The sequence below is a fragment of the Ruditapes philippinarum genome, unplaced genomic scaffold (genome assembly GCF_026571515.1).
Source record: "Ruditapes philippinarum isolate M1 unplaced genomic scaffold, ASM2657151v2 ctg3486_1_1_1_1, whole genome shotgun sequence".
In the NCBI taxonomy this organism is placed as follows: Eukaryota; Metazoa; Mollusca; class Bivalvia; order Venerida; family Veneridae; genus Ruditapes; species Ruditapes philippinarum.
In genome coordinates, this window is record NW_026865550.1 from 179,435 (window position 1) to 203,590 (window position 24,156).

Consider the following 24,156-nt stretch of genomic DNA (forward strand, 5'->3'; position numbering starts at 1 on the left):
CTAAAAACGTAATATTTGAATTTCTTACATAGATCAGCTGTGGCAAATAAAACAACAATAACTACACAAGATAATCAAGAAATATACTCAGAAATATATTAGAAATCATATTTTTTGTGTTTTTGATAGCCCGTTTGAGTGAAAAGCGTTGCAAAGATATTCCATTTTTTGTCATTTTCTACAATAAGAATAATTATTCCGGGAAACTCGGTGGAGTCCCTTTAAAATATTCAGTCAAAAATTCATTTAATTTATCCCATCTGCATGCATCCGGAAAGATGCATATGCTATATATAGACACGGCTGTATGAATTGTGGTTAACTAACCGGCAAACAATGGCATGTCATTACGCTGTTAAAGCAGGTTTGCACACTAGACAGAAACGATGCTGAAGGGAACATAAAGCATTTCCTCGAATTTGCGAGAACAAGTGATCTTTACTCTTTTGATATACTGTACTTCTTATAACAGGTTTTTATTTCTTTGTGAATATTATTGGGCACGATTAATAATAATAATAATAATAATAATAATAATAATAATAATAATAATAATAATAATTCTTTTTAACCAAACCAATCAAAATTGCATTACAAATTCCATTTTTCTATCTATATTTTGAAATCTGATTACCCATAACTTTGGAGTCACGGACACGTGAAACATTCTCCGAAAATAATTAAGTAAAGACAAATAGTTGAATATTGCCGTCTTGAATTAATTAAGTGTAGCCATGAGAGATTATGAAAAGTGCAAAATCTCATAGGCTCCCTAGCACCGGCTTCATCGTTTTTCTTTTCTCAACACTGAAATATCCGAGTCTATGGTTGCAAAGGACAAGAAAACACTGGGATGAAGAACTGGACAAATTCTCACAGACCTTTCAATCTTTGTCGCAACAGACAATCAGAGAAATTGATTAGAGCTTCGGATATGCACCTTAATATAGAACAATTGTAAAAAATATGATAAACAAGATCAACAAGGAAAGGCGGCGTTCAATGAACGCAACCCCCATATGACCCAGCAACAAGAACCAATGGCAAGGAGCCCAGGCGGACCCCAAACAAAAACAGGACAGGGCAAAGACAGAGCACGGACAGGTTAATCATTAAATTATAAATAATTTGTAACTGATTAGGAATTCAAAGAAAATAATAATAGGCCCACAAAGGGGAATGGGACATGAGACCGGGGGAAGGGGGGGGGGGTTAATCAAAGAAATAAAACTACAGGCAATGGGGAAGATACTTACCGTAGACGAGAAAACAACAAGGGACACAAGCTAAAGTGTCACCAAAACAGTATGAAACAACATAGACATACATCTGAGGAACACAGTGGGGCGCCGCCTTGGAACGGTCAGCAGCATAATAATGACTGCTGGGGAGTTTAAACCGGTTAATGGTGCACCAAACCTCGCTCTTAGACTTATTTTGTAAATAACCTGTGACTGTTCACATCATTTGGCGGCGTCTTTGATGTGCAGCATCAACATTTAAAAAACTTTATTTATATGTTCATCATTTTCTATTTAATGATCAAAACTACACTGAATAAAGCGTGAATGTTTCTCTATTTCAGAGAATGAAGCCTGTGTTAGCATCTCTTAACCTTTATTCTTCTGGAATCCAAAGTGATTAGCTTAGAGCCAATCAGCACATCTGTGCAGTCTAACAAGTTTCTTTCGGTCGCTCACTTTTCTGTATTTTGATGTTAAAATTCGTTTGTAACAATAACATTTCCAAATTAAAAGCAAGGCACAACTATTACAAACATTTAAAAAGTAAGAATTAGATTTGGTAGTACTTGGTCATACTTGTCAATAAACATGTATAAAGCCCTGGTACTCAAGTATACATGTACATTGGAATTCAAATTTTATCTAAAAAACTGGCTTAGACTTTATAGAAAATAAATTACTAAGTACCCATTTATGTACATGTACATGAAATGTTAATTTCGGTAATAACTCTAGAAATAATGCTTTTTAAAACATACAATATTGATAAATCTTCATTTGAGCATCAGATTTATGATAAAAATAAAATAACATAAAAAATAGCGTTACTGGATCTTTAAGCAGAATTTTATATTTAAACATGGAACTTTTTTTTTTTAGGTCTGTGACAAAAATTTAAATATTCGAATAGGTATATAGGCGTTCTATAATATTAAATACAGAACCAAAACGTTAACCCTTGTTACTGGTTTATCATCCCTAATGACGATAGTACCTTGAATAAAATAAAATACATGTTAAACAAAGCTTGCAGTTGCAAATGTGTGTATAAAAGTGCTTTCAGCACTTTGATCAAATTAATATCATTTTCTTTCGAATAAATTCCTGGACAAGTTTCTCATAGCACTTTAATCACCCGCGTTTTGACCCGAAATACTCGTTTATTTGCTTCCTTGAAATGTCTGAAAGTGATAGCATTTTGGTACGTATGTTTAAATGTAATAGCTGCTCTTGAAATTTCCAAAATAAAAGCTCCCTTTTTATGAAAATTCTACAAAACCATTTAAGAAGATTTTAAAAATATCTGTTAAAGCTTATAAATTTGGGTAACATGAGATATATGTCCAGAATATTCATCATTAGTAACAGCAAAGTTATGAAATAAAAATCTGGCTTGAATCCAGTGGTAATCTCTATGCGATACCGAATATGTCACGTGGGTTGGCCACTTGTGATTTAGGTGTGAAAATAAACTGTATAACCCCTTTGTTGACCATTGATAATGTATAACAGACAACATGAGACTAACCAGGACATAACAGACAACATAAGACTAACTAGGACGGAACAGACAACATAAGAATAACTAGGACATAACAGACAACATAAGAATAACTAGGACATAACAGACAACATAAGAATAACTAGGACATAACAGACAACATAAGACTAACTAGGACAAAGCAGACAACATAAGACTAATCAGGACGGAACAGACAACATAAGACTAACTATGAAATAATAGACAACATAAGACTAACTAGGAAATAACATACAACATGACACTAACCAGAAAATAGCATACAACATGAGACTTACCAGAACAGAACATACAACATGACACTACCCAGGACATAACAGACAACATCAAACTAACCAGGACATAACAGACAACATTTGACTAATCAGGACATAACAGACATCATAAGACTTACCAGAAAATAGCATACAACATGAGACTTACCAGAAAATAGCATACAACATGAGACTTACCAGGACATAACATACAACATGAAACTAACCAGGACATAACATACAACATGAAACTAACCAGATCATAACATACAATAACATACAGCATAAAACAAACCAGATCATAACATACAACATCAAACTATCTAGGACATAACATACAACATGAAACTGACTAGATCACTACATACCATAACATACAACATGAAACTATTTCAGGTGTTTGGACAATGAGAAACATTTTGGAAACTGTAACAGGACACCAACAGTTAACAGCTTTGTGAAATAAACTTTAAAGCATCTCTGGGGCATAATGGGCCTTTTATGAAATTTTCTAATCTCAGTTAGGGCAATAAAATTTATCATTTCAAAATGTTTAACTGAATAGCGTTCAGTTTGGATGATGATCATATAGCATGGATGTTCTGGCTGATCTTGGTCGGCACTGGTCGCAATTGGTAGAATCTGTTGCCATTAGCTGGATAAGCGTAAATTATACTTGTTTAAAGAGACTCAGCTGAGGTTTGTTGACAAGAAGGGACCGAAAATATGTTCTCAAGTTTTTCGTATAACTAGATGCATGTCTAGATTAATAACTCGTGTACAAAACAGATCATTCGCTCACTGTTTCCCAGAAATAATAAATTTTATTGTGCAAATTGACCCAAAAATGAAACCCGTTGCAACGCTTTTCACTCAAATCGGCCAAAAATCGCATAAAAATCGATTATCAAGTTAATAAGGTGCATATCTTTATATCATCTTTACTTGGTTTCAAATTAAAGTGTACCAGTTGATTGAAAAAAGCATTTCAAAATTTATTATTTTAGGCTATTGGACCTCAGTGGAGTTTCTTTAAAGCCAATTCAGTGACATAGTGTTGCATCCTTGATAATATTTTTAACGAAAACAGTCAAATGCCCAACAAGCAGTATGTGCAGAGTTACTTTGTTATTATTGTACCTGAGGGACTCCTTTTTTGCAAATATCATTTTCAAAATATGTAGGTAAAAGTTTTGTCCTCTTTTATCTCTATCATTCTACATAATGAAATACTACATTTTCTAGATGATTCTGGGAAAGAAAGATCTATCTAGAACAATATTAAAACGGCTTAATTGGTATTCAACCCTCAATGTTAAAAGTATTAGAATCAAAGACCCCGAAAGACCAGAAAAATGTATGAAAAACGAAAACAATGTAGCATTAATATGTATTTACTAGTATACAATGCACGCGTTTATTCCAATAAAACATTGCGAAACAGGTATGTCAGTTTTAATGTAATTCTTGTTGCACTTTTCTTCATCTCTCATAGACTGTTTCAGTCAAACAAAATTGACAATTCCATATGTTTAGTTTTAGTGTTATCTACGAGTTTAAGATTTGTTTTACTCAAAACAGCAGGTGTCAAATGCGAATAGGCAGCTGTTTGATTTATATTACCCTGTTTGTATTTTTCTGGTCCGAAAACATTGTTATACTTGTATACCCCTTGAACCGGTGCTAAGGGGCGTGACACTTCAACGTTGTCAAGGAGCATTGCATTATATTGGTGTTAAAAGCGTGATGTTGCAACGGTGCTAAAGAGTATGGTATTGCATTGGTGCTAGAAAGCATTATATCGCACCGAAGGTGCTTGGAGCTTAATATAGAATCGGTGCTTGGATGTGTGATATTGCACCGATGCTAGAGAGCGTAATATTGTACCTGTGCTGGGGAGAGTGATATTACTCTATCAAACCGAGTCTACAATTATCTTGCACACGTATTTATATTTGGTATTTATTACTTTCAAATTTTCTTCGAATTCTCCTAGACTTAAAACAAAAGGTATCAAATGGGAAAATACTGCCTCGTACATCGTTTATAGTATCATTGATTCAAATTTAAGACTGGAGGTTGCTTAAACCGATAGAAATAGGGGAATACTAAAAGTTACAACTTTGAAAGATTTTAATTATGTTTCATTAACTCAAGCCGACTTACTAGTACATGTATCTCTTAAATATTAATGTACATGTATATTCCTTGTTCTCAAAGGGTGAATTTTACAAACGTTTTTTCTTAAACATTATAACATGTAAAATCAAAGCACAGAAGGCGCTGAATTTGTTTGGGTCTCAGAATGTAAGAAAGGTGCAGGTTGTGAGATTATATGTATAGTGCCACCAATGCTTTCCAGCGTTTTAATTGTAGTAAATTGGCTATAAGACTTATTGCAACACTGATATGCAATCCAATGTTTATTTGACTTAAACAATTTGAAAAAAAAAATGAGTTGCCTTTACTGGGATTTGAACTCCAGGCCTCTCGCTTCATAGGCGAGCGCGAAAACCCTTCAGCCACGGTGAATTTATATGTGAACGACCTGAAGAAAACCATATTATTCTAAATTAGGGCTTTTAACGACTTTAACTGTTGTTTAACACAGATGTAAATAATCCTGGAGCTTACTATAAGCATGTATATTTATAAAGAATCAAAGGGATGCAAGTTCTGTGGTATTTTCTGATCTTTGCAATCTTAATCGTACTGTATATCTGTATGCATTTTCCTGTATAAGTTTATTTTTATGTATTATAATTCATTTTGCAAGGCACCAGAGTTTGATACATACGGAATTCTGCATAACTAGAGATGCATCAAAAAATCATTTATGTTCATTTTTTTACGACTGTCACACTTTATCCTTGCATATCATGGCTACTTCCTTAACAAAGACACTTAAAAAAGATTTTAAAAAAAATGTTTCCTCGACTTGGATTTGAACTCCAGACCTCTCACTCCTGAAGCGAGCGCGTTACCCCTGCACCACGGAGAAGTTATACAACAAATGTCTGAATAACATCAAGTCATTCTAGATTTAGAACTTCCATTGCATTTCGGGTTTGTTATCCTTATTAATTTCAAGGTATTTTGTTCAGGATAAACCAGTTGTTTAAAATTGAAGTAAATAATTTAGCGAAAATCTTCTCGCCCAAACAGTCCGACATGTAGAATCTATATATTCCACTACTCGGTTTGTGTAGTATCCGGTAATCGATATCGCTAAAAATAGTATTTTCATTGATAAAATCATATTCATCCGCGTAATTTGTGATTGTGCATTTATTGACAATTTTTTTAGCCAACGCTATTTTTAAACTTTGAATGCGTTGTTATTTGTTGGATACTTGTAACAAAATAAAAATATTTCTTTCTTTTAAATCGCTAGTTTTAAGCTGTTTTGAGAACTACTTGTTGTTAGGTTTGTTGTGAACTTCTGTGTCAGAGATTGAATGTCCGCTTTGTATTTACTTAATTTCGATCAGAAAATACAATAAAACAATATTAGAAATCTTCGACCATTCGGGAATTATTTTGCTTGAAAATTAATTCGCCTGTCTTTGACCATCTTTACGCAGTGATCTCCCCTGAATTTTTCGGCGTTAGTGTACATATAAAGGGAAGTAACCGCTTCAAAAAAGTGGACTACTTTCGGCGTTTGCAATTAACAACATTAGACTCTGAAATTTCGCAACCATTATTTGTTTGGTCTGACGACCCAAACAAATAAAAAACGATTTATTTTCGGTCTAAGATTCATCTTCTAATTTTAAAGCGTCACTTGTTTCTTTCACTATACACAGTTTTTTTGTTAATGTTAATTCCATTTTCGTCGCACAAAGATGGGCATTTCAGTTCATTTAACATATTCCTTATTGCAGATTGTTAACGGACCAAAGTTGAAACTTTATAATTGGATTGAAGTGGGCGAAAACACCCATTATACACTATATTACCAGTCATTGTAATGAGAAAAAGGGGGAAACTACATTTGCTAAATGGATCTCTTTGTGCGCTATTCAAAACGAATGGAATGAACTTTCAAAAATAGTTCTTAGTCTATTAGCGTATGTAAAAAAGGCTAATAAATAACATACTTTGTGTAATATGAAAATATTGCTCATTTAGTAAACGTTTCATACATCAATGTATTATTGTATTATAGATAATTAGTAGGTGATGTGCTTTTTGTCACCCAGAATAGGCGGGAATTGTCGCGTGCTATGGGAGTCCTCCTGGCGCTTTAAAAAGCTTCTTTTTTGTGCTGCAGTGTTGTACAAATATTTGATTATCGCCACTTGTGAATTGATATATTTTTCTTTGCTTTTTTGTGGTCTTCATTGGACACATTAATCTATAGTCATTTAGTCGCCTGAATGCAATGTGGTATTTTAATAACATTTCATTTTTGTCTAATAATTTATAAAAATGCATTTTCGGCAACGTGAAAACATTGAACAGTCGTTCTGGCTGTTTACCTAAAAAGAACAGAATTTCAAAAGGTTATAATGTAATATTGTACCAGTTAATTGGAAATATTTATTACAACAATTTAATTTTTGGAGCAATTTAAATTCCCTCACGGGTGTGTACACACTTCTATACCATTCCATTTTGTTTTCCAATGTCCAAGCTCATTTTCTTTTCACAAAGCGTGAATATGCGTTGTTCCAAAGTTAACAAAAGAAGGGAATTATAGATGAACATGTCATAACTAAAAACGCATGCTTTAAATAGTATTCCAAACGCAGTGATTGGTTGCAAATCCAATACACATTGTTTGGTACTAAGTTTGAATCCAATATACAGTGTTCGGTTCTAAATGAAATAGTTTGTTTGTTTGTGTTTTACATCACACCGACACAGTATATGTCATAGGGCGACGTTCCAGCTTTACTGGTGATGGAAGATCTCAGGTGCCCTTCCGTGCATTATTTCAGGCAAACAGGCACCTGAGTAGAACCACCGACGTTTCATAAGCTAGCTGGATAGCTTCCTCACATGAAAGAATCCAAAGTCCCTGTTTGAAGTCAACGGCCTTAACCACTCGGTTCTAAATCTTAGTGTTTAATATTAAATCCTTGATCATATACATAGTATTTAGTAAAACATGTAAATAGTGTTGTAAAAATGTGAAATTGCTTTGAGAATGCAACAATTCATTTTATAAACATTTTATGTATTTTTTGTGAAACCAATTTTAAATCAAAATTTTCATTTTTTATCATTTTTTTTAAAGCTAAAACTTGACGGGATTGCAAAAAAATTTAATGGATTCTGAAACGATAATTATATGATATGTGGTTATAGGGATAAAGATATTACAAATCTATCCACGACAGTGACGGTTTAAAAATTTTCAAGATATTTTTGGTTGTTTATCGGTCTGAATAAAATTAGCACGGTGGTGAGCATCCCTGACTCAGTCGTTTAATATAACATTTGAGCCGCGTCATGACAAAACCAACATAATGGGTTTGCGACGAGCATGGATCCAGACCAGCCTGCGCATTCGCGCAGTCTGATCAGGATCCATGCTGTTCGCTATCAGTTTCTCTACTTGTTATACAGTTTGTAAGCGAACAGCATGGATCCTGACCAGACTGCGCGGATGCGCAGGCAGGCCTGGATCCATGCTGGTCGCAAACCCATTATGTTGGTTTTGTCGTGACGCGGCTAATTTAATGCCCATTTTGTCTTAGAAATGCTTTTATTTTATTTCTCAAAAGCTTTTTGTATTTGATGTACTTCAATTGTTTTCAAAAAAATACTCATTCCCCAATTATATTAACCATCTGTTTTCTCTGATGCATTTTGGCAATTAGTCCAGTCATAGTATTTTGTATGGAAGACAAAATGTTACATTATTTACATTTGTTTACATTTTCTACTTTTATGACAAATATTTTCAAAATAAGCGCTACTTTTTCAGGTAAAAAGCTTCTGTCATGCTTTAAAACTCTTATCTAGTTTGCCCTTTCTAAGGCATAATGTGCCTTTAAATGACTTTTATAAAGCCGTACATGTTTTACTGTTTCCGATAAAAGTTTTAAAAATAATGGCGGCATATTAAGTTAACAAGTATGTGTTTTTTCTCTCTTTTTTTTCTCTTTTAAAGTGCAATGACATTTTATACATATTACGTATTAATATACTTACCCGATTTCATGATCAATTTATTAACACAAGTTTGGTTTATAAGAGGTCAATTTATTCGCGTAATCCTAACAGAACGAACGAGTTTCATTTTACATAAGCGTTATTCAGTTTTTTTTGTCTATGAGGTATATGATTAATTGCAATTTCAATTTGTATGTTTCTTTAGCTAGACCAAACACGTGGAACTGCTCTGTAGACAAGTATAGCTAAATAGCCCGCTAACATTTTATTGCACGTGCAAATCGTGCGAAAATAGACTGTTGTGTTAAAAAAATCAATAATCTTTCTTACGGTATATTATACATGTACTTTCACGTGCAAATCATGGTTAAATTGTTATGTTGCCACTACTGTGCCAGGATGATAACTTGAGCCTTTGCTTACATAACAAAGATTAATAACAATGCGACAAATAGGTAAGGCAGATTGAAGTCTTCTGAATAAAACACAAAGTTAAACGAGGCATTTCCATGTGTCTTGATAGCGCAGTGTGTTTATATTGATCCATGTATATTAAAATTATTATCATTATTTCGTTATCGCAGTGTGTTAAAATAATTCGATTTTTAAAATGATATAAAAAAGAAACAAAAAGGAAGATATCAAATAGAAATTAAAAAGAACAAAATATATTCAAACAAAAGACAAAGTAAATAAAAAAGGGAGAAATACAATATCTACTTTATCATAGTAACATGTCAGAGCGTAAGGTTCGAACCTATGAGTTCAAATCATTAAAAGTTACAGTGATGTTGACTAACCACCTGAGCCATCACGATGGTACACAGTCTTCTTAGAATTAAATTATATATAGTTGTTGACACTATCAATATCGGATAATATACAAACTTACCCTTTAAATGGACTTTCCCATGTACCGTTAAGACCAAATTATCATCCTAGGACAATACTCGTATATCTGCCGTGATACCTCTTGTTTGTTCGTATTTAGTTTATTTATACTCGGCTCAGGAATTAACCATATGTCCGAGAATGTAGCATCCTTGCCGGTCCACTATGGTAGTCACATTTTTTCATGCCAAATCTTTTGGTAGCCCGTTCTTCGTTCAGTGGTGGTGAAGGAGTCGACAATACTGCCAAGTCATCAGCTTCCTGACCGACGATAACAAAAACGGCCTTCGGTAGCGCCAACCCTCAAGAGTTAGTCACGACAGGTCAACCAATCATCTCTGGTATTTAAGGTGACTTGACCTTGACCTGCCGTGTGCCTTCTCCGCGACGTGCACGCCTCAGAAGGAACCTGTCTCCATTTATAGAACAGTCCATCATCATTTCTGGGGCTATCACTATCAGGATGTAAATTTAAAGGTTTATCAGCCAACAGTATAGAGTTTGTTCAGGCTGGCCAGGGTATTTCAAATAGTAATTTTCAAACCAACTAGTTATTTATAACTAGTGTTTGCATTAAACAAACCAGCTGATCATTCAATGATTCTCTATGCTCAATTTTGATATTTGAGAATATTGGCAATTGCTGCACATTCTCTTTGTAAATATAAAAAAATTAAACATGTTTTGACTTCACACAAAGTAAACATGTTATGTTTCAAACTCTACGCACTTAGTATTGGTCTATATTTTTATTAAAGAAAAATCTTTACTGGATCCGTAATAGGGAATGCAGCTTCCCATACTTAATTTGTATATTCTTTAATTCAAATTAATCATATTAAGTGAGAATTTCATATATTTCATTAAATTTCCGTGGTGAAAATATTTAATATATTTTACTCAAAGCTGAGCGTAGTAGGCCTATATCTACATTCTTTAATTCTAGGTAATTATGAGACTTCAACAGATCTCCGTGATGAAAATATTTAATATTTTACTCTAAGATGAGTATAGTATATCTTTAATCAATCACCACCCCCACCCCTCCTCCAAAAAAGAAGAAAAAATGTGTCAAAGACAGAAGACCGGGTTGCATTTGTATACCAAATATCATGATGCTGTGATGTTTAAAGAAAAAAAAATTACCACTGGCCATTAATGTTGAAAATTTAACTAAGTCGGTAAACAGAAAGTGGATGAGCAATAAACCTGAAATAAAAACCCAAGGTATGGAACTACGTGTCAATGCTGTATGCCAAATATCAAGAGGCTGTGATTAGTAGTTGCTGAGAAAACTGTTACGAAAATTTCCTACCATTGACCATTAATGTCGAAAATTTAACTAAGTCGATAAACAGGAAGTGGATGAGCGACAGACCTGAAATCGAATCCCACGGTATGGGACCTCATGTAAATGCTGTATGCCAAATATCAAGAGGCTGTGATAAGTAGTTGCTGAGAAAACTGTTACGGAAAGTTTTTCCCCTGTCGCCCACCGCCCGACATTCATCATACTATAACCCGGGTTTGCACTAGAGCAAGCTAGCCGGCCAAAAAAGAGAAACATAAAAAAGAACAAAACCCAAAGTACACCAAAGTTTCTAATTGCGTGTGACAAATCACATTAAAGTCTCGTAATAAGGACTGAATACGTGAATTAATACAAAGTTTGCAAATTGTTTAACATTCAATTAATATCGCACCAGAAAACGCTTGACATTTCAAGCTGGCACTTAACAAAACAAGGCTGGTCTCGCATCCTGCCCTCAGGCTTATATAATACCTTTCCGAAAAGTGTAGACTTAAAAAGGAAATTAATTTTTCACAATAAAATTCATTAAAAATGGCGACGAAAAATATCATCGTCGCTGGATTTGTAAACTTTAAATCAACACCGTATTTCAAACGGGTTCGTATGACACAATTTTAGTGTAGTATTACATATTAAATGTTGAAAATGCCTAAATTGAAAGGTAAACAGGAGGTTAACTCAATTAAAACATTTATATGAATCGTTCTCTATTTGTTCAAATTGTATCGCGCTAAGTGGAAATTCTAGTGCCGTGAATAAAAAGTTTTCAATACAGAAGTACGTATGTAATTAAGCATCTACCTCACTTGTATGTCGGTTTTTACAAATATTTTTTTCTCTCTCGAAATAAAGTACTGCTTTTAACCGAATAATCATTGTATTGTTAATGTATACAATTATTATTAATGAAATTAGTTGATTAAAAAGTCAATAAAAATACCGAAGTCTTGTGGTTGTTCATTACATTGTAAAATCGGCCAAAGACAAATAATCTATTTTGTAAAACAAAGTGGGAGTCAACGGTTACGCCCAGAAAGAGGCGTGTCAGAGAATAGCTATTCTTTTTTAACCTTAATGGATTTAAAGTGACAACATCGCTATGTACGTACATCTGAAATATAATAATATATAAATAGTACAATGCTTCACCGGCCGCGGAAATCCCAGTTTTGTGCAGTTCTTGACCGGGCGCAAGTTATAATCTTGGTGGTGAATCAGACATTTTGCCGACTGCTAAACATATTGGTAGTCAGTTACCTACACCATTCAGGCATGTAGGCTGTACGATCCCTTGTCATTCGGAACACATAGCCGATGCTAAATCCGAAGTTTGACGGAAATGGTCGAACTATTACGATCAGATATCAAGCAATGTGGGTTGTTGGTTAAGCATCAGTCATACATTTATTAAGGCGGACAATTTACAAATAAAAATTCATAGATTTTGCTCTGTAGAATTAGTCTACAGTTTTTTAGGACAATGCAAACATGTCTCTTCTTGGTAATTCGGGAGTGAAGAAAATTGCCTTTGTACGAAAAACCGGTGGCTTGAATTCTCGGGTTCATCTTCACGAATTCATAATTTCAACATCATGAATTCACGATTGATTTCAACATAAAGAATTCACGATTTCATTTTTATGCATTCCAAGATTTCAACTTCATGAATTCATATTTAAACTACGTTGAAAACGTAAATTGACTTCACGATTTCAACTATGTGAAAACGTAAATTCAAAACGTTAAAATTGTGAATTAACGAAGATGAAATCGAAAATTCACGAGATTGAAATGGTCCAATCGGCCTTTCGTACCCTTACCAGGCTCTTCTGTTGTTGTATATATTTCAATACTAAATTTCTTTTCGTATAAAAAAGACAGCCCTTAAGGTCACAGCTTGGGCTGAACACTCGAACAGCGTTAGGATGTAATAGAAAAATAAACAACACACATTCTTTTACGCATATTTTTTTTTGTCAACGATTTAAATACTACAAGAAAATTATCAAATGAAGCTGGCACAGTTAGGTCTATCGTAAACAAAGTACATAAAAATGTAACTTAATTTAACTTAATTTTCAAAACGAAGATTTTTTAGACTTGAAGAAAAAAGGAGAAATAGCCATACTAAAATACATGTAGTTTAAACTTTAGTTACATGAACTATCAAAATGTTTTAATGGTGAAATCAAAATTGTTGGAAATGTTTTATGATATTCCAAAATTTATGCCTACAACAGACAAGTAACATATTTGTTCAAAAATACACTGCCCTAAGACATTAAATTATCTCGTTTCTGTCGCAATTTCATAGAGTCGGGTTTTCCTGAACTTTGTCTTAAATCTCAGTATTTTCATTGGTCAGTGAACATTCAGTATCGATTTCTAACCAATCAAATACCTGCTACCATTTTGAGTATTACCTGATAATGCTCTTTTATATACCCTCATACCCTGGTAAATGTATTAAACTTAAAAGTTAAAAAACTTTAAGTTAATATAACCCAAGATATAACACCATTTCATCAATCGTAACCTTTAAAGTATTGAATCTTATGTTCCCTTCCGTCACGTGATTAAAGACTAGTCACTTGGACGAAACTTGTAAATCTTCATTTTATTTTTGAACGCAGGTTAATTAAGAAAAAAACAAGACTAATGGAAAAACACCTACAAATAAAGACAGAGTATAACTTGATAACGAACTTAACGTATGTACAAAATATCAACAGTTTAAATGTGTATACATCACAGAATATTATATGCCACTACAGAGTTATGTTAACATAACAAGAAAGCTGGAATGTTGAATAAACATAGCACTATACGATTACTTCACAGCTCCAATGTAACATGTTTTTAAACTATAACACTTTACATTTGCTGGACTGTTAAAAAAGAACATGTTTGAAAAAACAAAGCACTACGACGGCACTTTACAGTTGTCAAGTGGTTCAAAAATTAACAGGTTTTAAAATCAAAGTAGTATCAAGTTCAGTTGATTAACAGTTCAGTGTAAAATCTTTGAAAACAGTTGCCACACAATAAACAAGAGCTGTCGCAGGAGACAGCGAAGCTCGACTAATAAAATACTGGACGCAGGCAGGAAGACAAAATTATGACAGAATGAAACGTTACTGCAGTGGGCGTTAGCCTGTATGGTGGGAAATTTCGGGTTTGTAAATACACTAGTCGGGACTATGTCCCAACTAAAAATCAATTATGTATAATTATGTATTAAGTTAAAGTAAAAAAATAACATTGTTAACATAAATTCGAAAATCAAGGGGAATATTTCTAGAAATAGTCACGCTACAGTTATGAACCTTGTCACACAACATGTGTGTAATGATAAGAAATATATATTTGAAGTTTGAAGTAGATACCTTAACAAGAGCTGTCGGTAGGACAGCAACGCTCGACTATTCTTAGTGCTTGATAGTAAAAATAATGCTTGATAGAGTTACCTCCTCCTGTTTACAGGTTGGGGTCATGATGGTGAACAAGTGTGTAAAGTTTCAAAGCCATATGTCAATGGACTTTGAAAATATTTGAACTATTACAAAAACTTTAACGTAAATTTTAAGTCGAAAAAGGGGCATAATTCTGTCAAAATGCTTCATAGAGTTACCTCCTCCTGTTTCCAGGATGGGGTCATGATGGTGAACAAGTGTGTAAAGTTTCAAAGCCATATGTCAATGGACTTTGAAAATATTTGAACTATTACAAAAACTTTAACGTAAATTCTAAGTCGAAAAAGGGGCATAATTCTGTCAAAATGCTTGATAGAGTTACCTCCTCCTGATTACAGGTTGGGGTCATGATGTTGAACAAGTGTGCAAAGTTTCAAAGCCATATGTCAATGGACTTTGAAAATATTTGAACTATTACAAAAACTTTAACGTAAATTTTAAGTCGAAAAAGGGGCATAATTCTGTCAAAATGCTTGATAGAGTTACCTCCTCCTGTCTACAGGTTAGGGTCATGATGGTGAACAAGTGTGCAAAGTTTCAAAGCCATATGTCAATGGACTTTGAAAATATTTGAACTATTACAAAAACTTTAACGTAAATTCTAAGTCGAAAAAGGGGCATAATTCTGTCAAAATGCTTGATAGAGTTACCTCCTCCTGTCTACAGGTTGGGGTCATGATGGTGAACAAGTGTGCAAAGTTTCAAAGCCATATGTCTATGGACTTTGAAAATATTTGAACTATTACAAAAACTTTAACATAAGTGGTTACGCCGACGCCGACGCCGACGCTCGGGTGACTGCAATAGCTCTACTTATTCTTATCGAATAGTCGAGCTAAAAAGTAAAGAAGTTATAATATTTCTTAAAGAAAATCCTAAGTTCAAAGAGAGATAAATCTATAAATATTGCTTCAAGAGTTATGAACATTATCACATAAAATGTAATTGATGATAAGGAATAAGTATTTGAAGTTTGAGGTAGATACCTTTAAAACTAAAAAGTTATAGTAAAAAATAACATTTTTCTAGTAAAAATATTTAAGTTTATGGGGAGATAATTCTTGAAATAATGGTGCTTGAGTTATGAACCTTGTCACATAACATGTGGTTAATGATAAGGTACATATATTTGAAGTATGAAGTTGAAGCCACAGTAAAAAATAGTATTTTTTAAGGAAAATTCTAAGTTCAAGGGGAAAGTTTGAAGTTGATACCTTAAGAAATGACAAAGTTATAATGAAAAATATTTTACTGCACCAAAATTTTAATCTGAAATCTGGACGCCGACGCCACCGCCGGGGCGAGTAGGACAGCTCTCCATATACTTCGTATAGTCGAGCTAAAAATGAAACGTTTGAAAACATAGCACTACAGTTGTCACACGGTTCAAAATGAACATGCTTGAATACAGTCAATCACACCGTTCAAAATGAACATGTTTGAATACAGTAATTACGCAATTCAAAATAAACACGTTTCACATTTCAAAATGAACAAATGAAAACATTTGAGAATAAATATAACTTCCGGTTCTAATGTAGAAACATTCGTTTGCCCGCCATTTTTTTAGAGTTTCCCGAAAGAAAAAATAATCATTACCAGAGAACTTTGAATAAGAATCAAATGTTTGTATAAATGCTAGTTGGTTTTTTTTAAGAAAAATGAAAAGAATTCTTATTGACGAAAGATAGCTTTGTACGAAGCCTAAAAACGCACACCGTTCTAATATTAAAGAAAAGTAATATGCTGTAAAAAATGGCAAAACTTCCCATCAGAGTTGTCCCCCTTGTATCTCGCAAATTTATTTTAAGCATTCTGGTCACATCTGTCACAGTCTAATTATTGGTTTCTTTAAACTTTTCTAACTTTATCTTTAACAAAACTTTATTATTATAAATATGACTATATTTTTTTCACAGACCCGTTAAACATGTACATTTACAATTTTTGAGGTCACTTCATTTATAGGTGTTTCGATCTGGTAGAGTTTATTAACAAATGCCTGGGTATAATTATATACTTTTACTGATGCTTGATTACTCAGTCACTCTACCTACCTCGTTCAAATCTTTATGGATTTCCCGGTTCAAATCTTTATGGATCTTTATACACGTGTTTTTGTACTGTTTTTTTTCTACGGACTTGTCAGTTTTACATCTTCTGTCCGTAGAGATCAGCGTATTTTTCGCAGACGGATGTTATATCCGGGCACTGTTGTCGGAAATTATCAATAAACAAGTTTACTTCGGCGAGACATAAATCGTAGTGTTGTTTTACTATGGTCATTCCAGGGGGTACAAAATTGCCATCGTACGTTTTCAGGAGTTCCACACTACCTTTCCATACGCACAGAGCGAGGAGGGAGGGTCGAAACTGACAGAATTCGTAATCTTGCAGCGTTAGCTCTAATAAACACCGGCCCACAGCACGTGCCATTCTAAAAATAGAAACAATTCTACAATATTTTGAATGAAACTTTAAAGGTTTATCATTTCTGGTCGTCCACGCTTTGGTGCATTTAATGTGTTTGGTTGGAATATTTATGAAAAAGAAAAAAAAAAGACTTTGGTTGGAATTACGTCGCACCAACACAGTAAAGGTCATATGGCGGCTCTTTAGCATCCGAGGAAGACCTTAGGTGCTCCTCCGTGCATTATTTCAGGCGCAAACTGGCACCAGAGTAGAACCACGGACACTGCAAGCTGGCTAGATATTCATTACATGAAATAATCAGTACTAGGCGGGATTCGAACCCTCAATGGTGAGGGTTCAATGGTTTGAAGTCATCGGCCTTTACCACTTTACCAGGATGCCCCTTTAACTTAATGTGTATACCTTGTTCCATTTTCAGAATACAACTGTTTGTCTAAATAACAATTTTAATTTAAAACATACAGTATAACAGAAATTTTAGGCATGGTGCAGATTAGAGAGGTGTCGTGCTTGGACTTCCACACGAACCGGATGTTTAGAGATCTTGTGCTCCATATTTCCTTGCAAGCAGCATAACAACAAGTACAAGCTTATGTCATCAAAACCTTACCAAAATGGATAGACATACATTTTTTATGTACAGAGAATTTAAGAAAATGGATACCTAAGGAACGCCTAAAACGCCCAAATTGTAACAGCTGCAGGCTTAAGTTTTATTGAGTCTGTTCATTGACGGTAAACGCAAGATACCGTCGACGTCCCCTTGCATCAGCTTAAGCAATATTCAGCACTTAAACATTTAGATGGGGGAAATTTTCAATACAGAAACAATTTAGAATTCAAAAACTTACTTTAACCTATAAGTCTGTTCTTCGTCGCCGGCATAAATGGCGAGGCAGAATGACGCGAAGTACTCAAGGAACTGTTGAACTGTCGGTGCTAACAGGTCAAAACTGGTTGCCATGAGAACTATCATCTCGAGCTGTTTCACCTGTTCTCGCGTGAAAGTGTCCTCACATTTCTCTAGCAACTCGTGGATTTCCGGTGGACAAATCTCATTCTGGAAAAAAATAATTGTGAATTTATCATTTTTTACCTTGCTTATTTCAAAAGGAGCCATCGCTTCAAATAATGTTGTCTTTATATTACTTATGCTACATGTATGTCCATTTGTTTGTACATGTATTACAACGGTAGTTTTATTTGTTTAGTTTGGCTTTAAGGCGCTCCAACACAATTTAGGTAATATGGCGCCGAAACAGGAAATATGATTTTGGCTAACCTCGGGTGTTACAAACTTTAAATATCACCAGGTGTCAAAACCACCCACCTGCTGGAGCTAAGAGATTTATATACTCCAATAATTCAATTTCCATTAAGTCACCTCTTACGATCACGAAGGGATAAACGGTGGCTCTGTAATTCTGATGCCGCAACCTTTAAAGGCAGCCCCTCGGTCACTATGGGATAACACACGACCATTAAATAAATGTAAAGGCTATCACTTGCTATGGAAACCGTGGCACAGAGAGAAAAGCAGTCATTTAGTAATTGTTTCTTTATACATAATATGTATATACATAAGAAGTCTATTGGGATAAAGGCATTTTTCAGGGCCTTTAAATTTCAGTTGGGTTGGAGGTTGGGTTTTCAGTTGAAACACTGCAATGGCCAAATGGTGACGCTACATCGTTTTATACCATTACTGATGTAAGTACACAAGATGTGTCCCTAATAAATTATTTCAAGTAGGAATAATTCAAAGATAAGTGAATGCGGTCATAGAAACAAAAACAAAAAACACACAAAAAACACACAGAGAATTGGAATTATTACCTAAAAGAAACTATAGGTTACCTGTTTACTAGCAACAAGTAAGCACGTGATACCAAGTAACTCGAGGCAGTCACGTGACACCTGCATCACATCCAGCACGCGGTCTATGATGTTTACAGCAAGGTAGAGTGTGTCCTGACATAGCTTCAAACAATGATGAACAGACGTGAGCCACTGAATTAAAACCCTTCGTACCCCCGTGGACACCTGTGTAAAAAATTAAAGCATAATAAAATTGAACTCACAATACATACAAAATTTGAAAAGAAGAAATATCTTTTTGAAAACATTTTCGATTTTTTTTATAATAAATATAACATTAACGCTAAATTCTAAATTTAGATCTGCATAATACTTTGCTATTTCAAATTTTCATTTCGAAGTTTTCAATCCTTCTTCAAAATATTTCAGGCATGTGCAGTGTGAAGTTCTAAATAGCAACGCCGAATCTGTTTTAATGGTCGAAACGAGTAACACAGAAGTAACTGATCAAACTTTTTGACAGTAAATGAAATTAGAATTAAATTCTGCGTTAATTTTGCATAATTCCTACCGTTCTGAATTACATATACCAACAAGAGCTCTCAGGGGAGACAGCGAAGCACGAGTAGTTTAATACTGGACACAGTAAACAATTATGATATAAATATATGTTTGTATCAGTATTAAGAAAGCACTTAAATGTTTAATATTGTTGCACCACATAATATGCATATGACCATCTCAATAAACGTTTAACTGACATTTCAATGCTCTAATGGAAAACCATTTGAAACCTGGAGTCAATCCCTTCAGTAACAAAAATGATATTGAATTACATAAATTATATCAAAACGAGGCTACTCATTAAGCTACTACCTCTGGTTGATTATCAAGACATGCCGGCACGTGATACTTTTCCTCCAGACCTAATCTGTGTAAATATATTTCGCTGACATAATCTTCGAATCCATCATGCTCTTGGTTCGAGCACGTGCACTGGATGGTTCCCCCTGTGTGGGTTTTTTTCGTCGGTACCTCTAGGACGCATTCGAGGCAATGTAGGTTTAATTTTTCGTTGATAGATTCTGTGAAGCCGGAGTCGCATAGCGAGGAGCTTACACAGACGACTTCCGGTGTGGTTTGAACTTTGTCTTCGTCAATTTCAAAAATCTGAAAATATCCAGAACTTAATCAGCGCAGTCAAAACACACGCTCATTATATTTCGTTTAAAAAACGATACCACATTATCAAAATTATTGCGCACAGACAATACTTTTACCAAGGTTTACCCCGATAAAAAATTCTTATAGTAAGAGTATGGTTGCCTAATTTTATAAGAAATTTTTACCTACCATGAATAAGAAATCTTTTAGTCAATTTATAACTTCTACAGCCAAGTTAGTAAAACTTTAGAAATTACTAGAATTGATACCGACAGATAGAGCCCTGCTTAGCCGACTCGTGTTGTTTTTTTTTGTTTACAGAAGAACATGTAAAGTTACAACAAAACTTGTCTTCAGTGTGTTGCAGACGAACTTGTACTTGGCTTTAAGCGCTTGGAGCACCAGAAAACACTCACTGTAATATCTTCTTTTATAATTTATATACAACTCTCAACAGAAATGATGATAACAAATATGACAGTAAATAAGACCGGATCACACCGACACAGTAATGATAATATGGAGACTTCCCAGCTATACTAGTGAAGGAAAAACCTCAGATGTCACCTCATATTTCCATATGTCCTGAACCTGGCACCTAAATAAAATTAACGACTCTTCCGGAGCTAGAGTGCAAGTCTCCTCACATGAAAAAAATCAAAGTCCCTTGCAGGATTCGAACGTATAAAAAGTGAGAGCAAATGATTTGAATTGTAAAGCAAAACTCCTTTGGAACCCCGGTCAATAGAATAATGTGCTATACCCCCTCCTATTTTGATGTATAACAACAAAACCATTCATTCCCTTGACCCAATAATGCCACGAAACCGCCCCCCCCCCCACACGCACAAAAAGAACATTTTTATCTCCTCTCCTCTGCTTCTCAAGCACCTTCCCGCTCCCCACTATCCGCAGCTTTGCTTTAAGGTTAGTTTCAAAAATCATCTAAAATCAAGTGTAAGAATTTCGAGAAATGAGTCACCTGTCACACTGACTACGTTTCATGAAAAAAAGTAAACATATCACTTCTAATTTCAACTACTGCCCCCCCCCACCCCCATCCCACGCGCAATCCCCCCCCCATTCCCTGCTATGCTGGGGGATAGTCCAACAAATTAGACTTGTCAAAGACACATCGAGATAATGTTGGACGGGCGATGACTTTCTAAACGGTTTGACAGTATGAAAAAATATTCGAGTGACTCAGTCTGTAAAATGGGTCAAACCGTTCACGCCTAATTAATGTGAGAAATTTTACAAATCATTTCCAAGGTGTAGGACTTCTGATTACGTTTCATGAATAAACTGAAATTAGGGGACATGTGCATATTCTGTCAAAGTTTGTTTGTTTGATTTGGGTTTACGTCACAACGACACAATATAGGTCATATGGCGATGTTTCAACTTTTACTTGTGGAGGAAGACCTCAAGTGCCCTTACGTGCATTATTTCAGGCACGAACGGGCACCTTAGTAGAACCACAGACGTTCCGTAATTATGCCAAAGAGAAATAAAAATTCTCAAACTACATCTATACTGTATATAGAATCATTTCAGGTATAAACTAAAAAAAGAACATAAATAGACATTTCATGTTGAACATAAAAAAGGTTGACATGTGTAACGGAAAAATCGTAACCGTTGTAAGGCATAATATGCCCGTGGAAATCGTGCAATGATGTCACATTATATGAAAATGTCCAACAAAACCGTTTCATAAACTTTTAACTAGGGAAATGCAAATTTGATTCCGTTCAACTGCTTTTTGAATTTCAATATTTTTTAAAAAAAAGAACGGAAATAAAAGACTGAGTAAAACTCAAGAAAAACTCTCACCTGGGAGTAACTACATTCTATGCCTTCGTCCATGTCACAGTTGGACAAGGTTTTCTTCAAAGTTATGTCATTTTCTAAATTATTTTCTTGTTTCTGATCCAGCAAACTGTCGGCATACAATAACGCGCTCATTTAAATATTATATAACCTGTATCAAGAGCGATGAAAAAAAAGAAAATACGCAAAACCTATATGCGTTAATCTGTTAATTACACAGGGAAATCCAATGTGTCAAATTTTGTTTACATGGAAATCGACGGGTCCTCGCGCGGTAGAAACGGTGTATAACTCACTTTTTTCATGCATTGTCTTTTTCAATTCAAAGAATAACTTAATCGTTTTAAATATCATGTTGAACCAAATGTATAAGGTTTTGGCTTTATTACGGGAAACAAATACTGTGTGTATACAAAACGGTAATATCAATGAGTAGTCATTCCCTTTCAAATAAATGGATTGGTCCATTCCCCGGACTTTTCACGCTGGGTAGTCTAGAATCACGGTCATCATCTGAAAACGCATTGGTAGTGCTCGATTGAAAATTCTAAGAATGGTTCTCATAACGATCGAAATGCAATCTAGTATTTTACTCAGTCGAGATAGGGTTATGTGTACTAATGTTGTTTACGATTTAAATAGTTTGAGTGACCATACGATCAATTATAAATAGATGAACATGAATTTAGCTTTTGAAGTAAATTTTGTCATTTTGGTGATTTTGTCAGTTGTCGCCGGCAACGAAATCATTCACTTCATTTCGCAACTTTTCCCTTTTTTTCAGCTCCGATGAGGCAAAAATCCCATGTTAACATTAAAAATTAAAATTTGAATTCTTGCATAGATGAAGTGACGCACTTTAATTCGAAAAATCTATAAAAGATACTAAAGAAATTGAGTAAGAGTGAAAATCCATTTTTTGCACGATTTTTAGCCCGGTTTTGAGTAAAAAACGTTTTCATTTTTTACTTGGCAATTTTAGCAATATATATTCATTATATATATTTTATTTTTTTTTAACCAAGTGAGGGAATGATCTGAAATTTTCCACTGAAATTGTTAGTTCAGACCTACACCAAATGATACATAAATCTCGTGAAAATATTCAAGTCTCTTCATGTCAAAAAACCTCATTTGAGTCCCTTTGAATATATCAATGTACGTATTGCAAATAAAACGCTATATCGCAGTCATAAAACGCATTGTTATATCCGTGCAAAGTCCACGCATAAATAATTAAAACTGCAAAACAATCGTTAAAAATTGGTCACGGGATATAAAAATACGTGACGGCTGCACAATAAAACCCGCGAAAGTTCATTCGGAAAAGACGTCATGACGTCATAAAAAACAATGGTGCCTAAAACTGCATAGTTGACGAAAAAATATGAGTTAATTTGTGATCAGATTATTTCTGCAAATGCCTAGAGTGGTCCAAGTACCCTCAGAAGATACGGGGGTTAATGTGTGCAATGCTGACTCGAGTGAAAACGAAGATACAGTAAACAGAAACTTCAATCAGACTATTAATTTTTCACAAGAATCTGTCACAACTTACATAAGGTTTCCGATCAACTATTCTCTATACAATGTTACGTATTTTGAATCAGAAAATGACCCGTATTGTTTAAGATGCGTCATAGGTGGTCGGGTGAAAAAGTTTAAAAAAGATGCAAGGACATGGCTCCATAAATCGAGCGACAGAAAAAGGAAAATGGGCGAGGAGACGAGTCCAAGATATGGAATAAATGCTAGTAATGCAACAGCAAATAAAAATCTAAAATTAGTATCGGAGGCACAACAGATAATTTCGTGTGGCGGGACGTATAGGTTCACTACCTATAAAACAGATGCTGGCAACGATGTACTTAGCGATATATCCTCCCTTGGAGACTCTGAAGCTGACCTTACATACTCGGAAGAGTCCTCTCCATCTTTGACAAGTGAAACACGAGAAAAATACCAGAAATCTGTTCGGTTCGATCACAATATTAATGAAAGATACCGCATGGATGCCCTATCAAGTGCATTCCGATGAAAGCGTCAATGCTGTAGGAAAGACAACAAC

General features: G+C 34.5%; 2 protein-coding genes across 2 annotated transcripts; one reads left to right on the top strand and one right to left on the bottom strand.

Moving 5' to 3' along the window:
* Nucleotides 1–16,940: 16,940 nt before the first annotated feature.
* Nucleotides 16,941–22,368, bottom strand: LOC132729505 (cyclin-O protein A-like). The gene is made up of 5 exons (XM_060715279.1): nt 22,092–22,368; nt 19,968–20,261; nt 19,131–19,316; nt 18,125–18,333; nt 16,941–17,277 (listed from the first exon to the last, which is right to left on the bottom strand). The coding sequence occupies exons 1-5, from the start codon at nt 22,221–22,223 to the stop codon at nt 16,992–16,994; spliced, it is 1,107 nt and encodes a 368-aa protein (XP_060571262.1). The 5' UTR covers nt 22,224–22,368; the 3' UTR covers nt 16,941–16,991.
* Nucleotides 22,369–23,400: 1,032 nt separating this feature from the next.
* Nucleotides 23,401–24,097, top strand: LOC132729503 (uncharacterized; the record flags this gene model as incomplete). Its single annotated transcript, XM_060715276.1, is given in 1 exon segment — nt 23,401–24,097. A coding segment is annotated over 1 exon segment (589 nt), but the record flags the coding sequence as incomplete, so codon positions are not given.
* Between the last annotated feature and the right edge of the window lie 59 nt (nt 24,098–24,156).

Excerpts from the sequence above, each read along its gene's own strand:
- LOC132729505 (XM_060715279.1), bottom strand. The coding sequence starts at position 22,223 with ATGAGCGCGTTATTGTATGCCGACAGTTTGCTGGATCAGAAACAAGAA. Across the intron at positions 20,262-22,091 it reads TAGAATGTAGTTACTCCCAG|ATTTTTGAAATTGACGAAGA; the intron begins GTGAGAGTTTTT and ends GGATATTTTCAG. Across the intron at positions 17,278-18,124 it reads GAACAGACTTATAGGTTAAA|AATGGCACGTGCTGTGGGCC; the intron begins GTAAGTTTTTGA and ends TTCTATTTTTAG.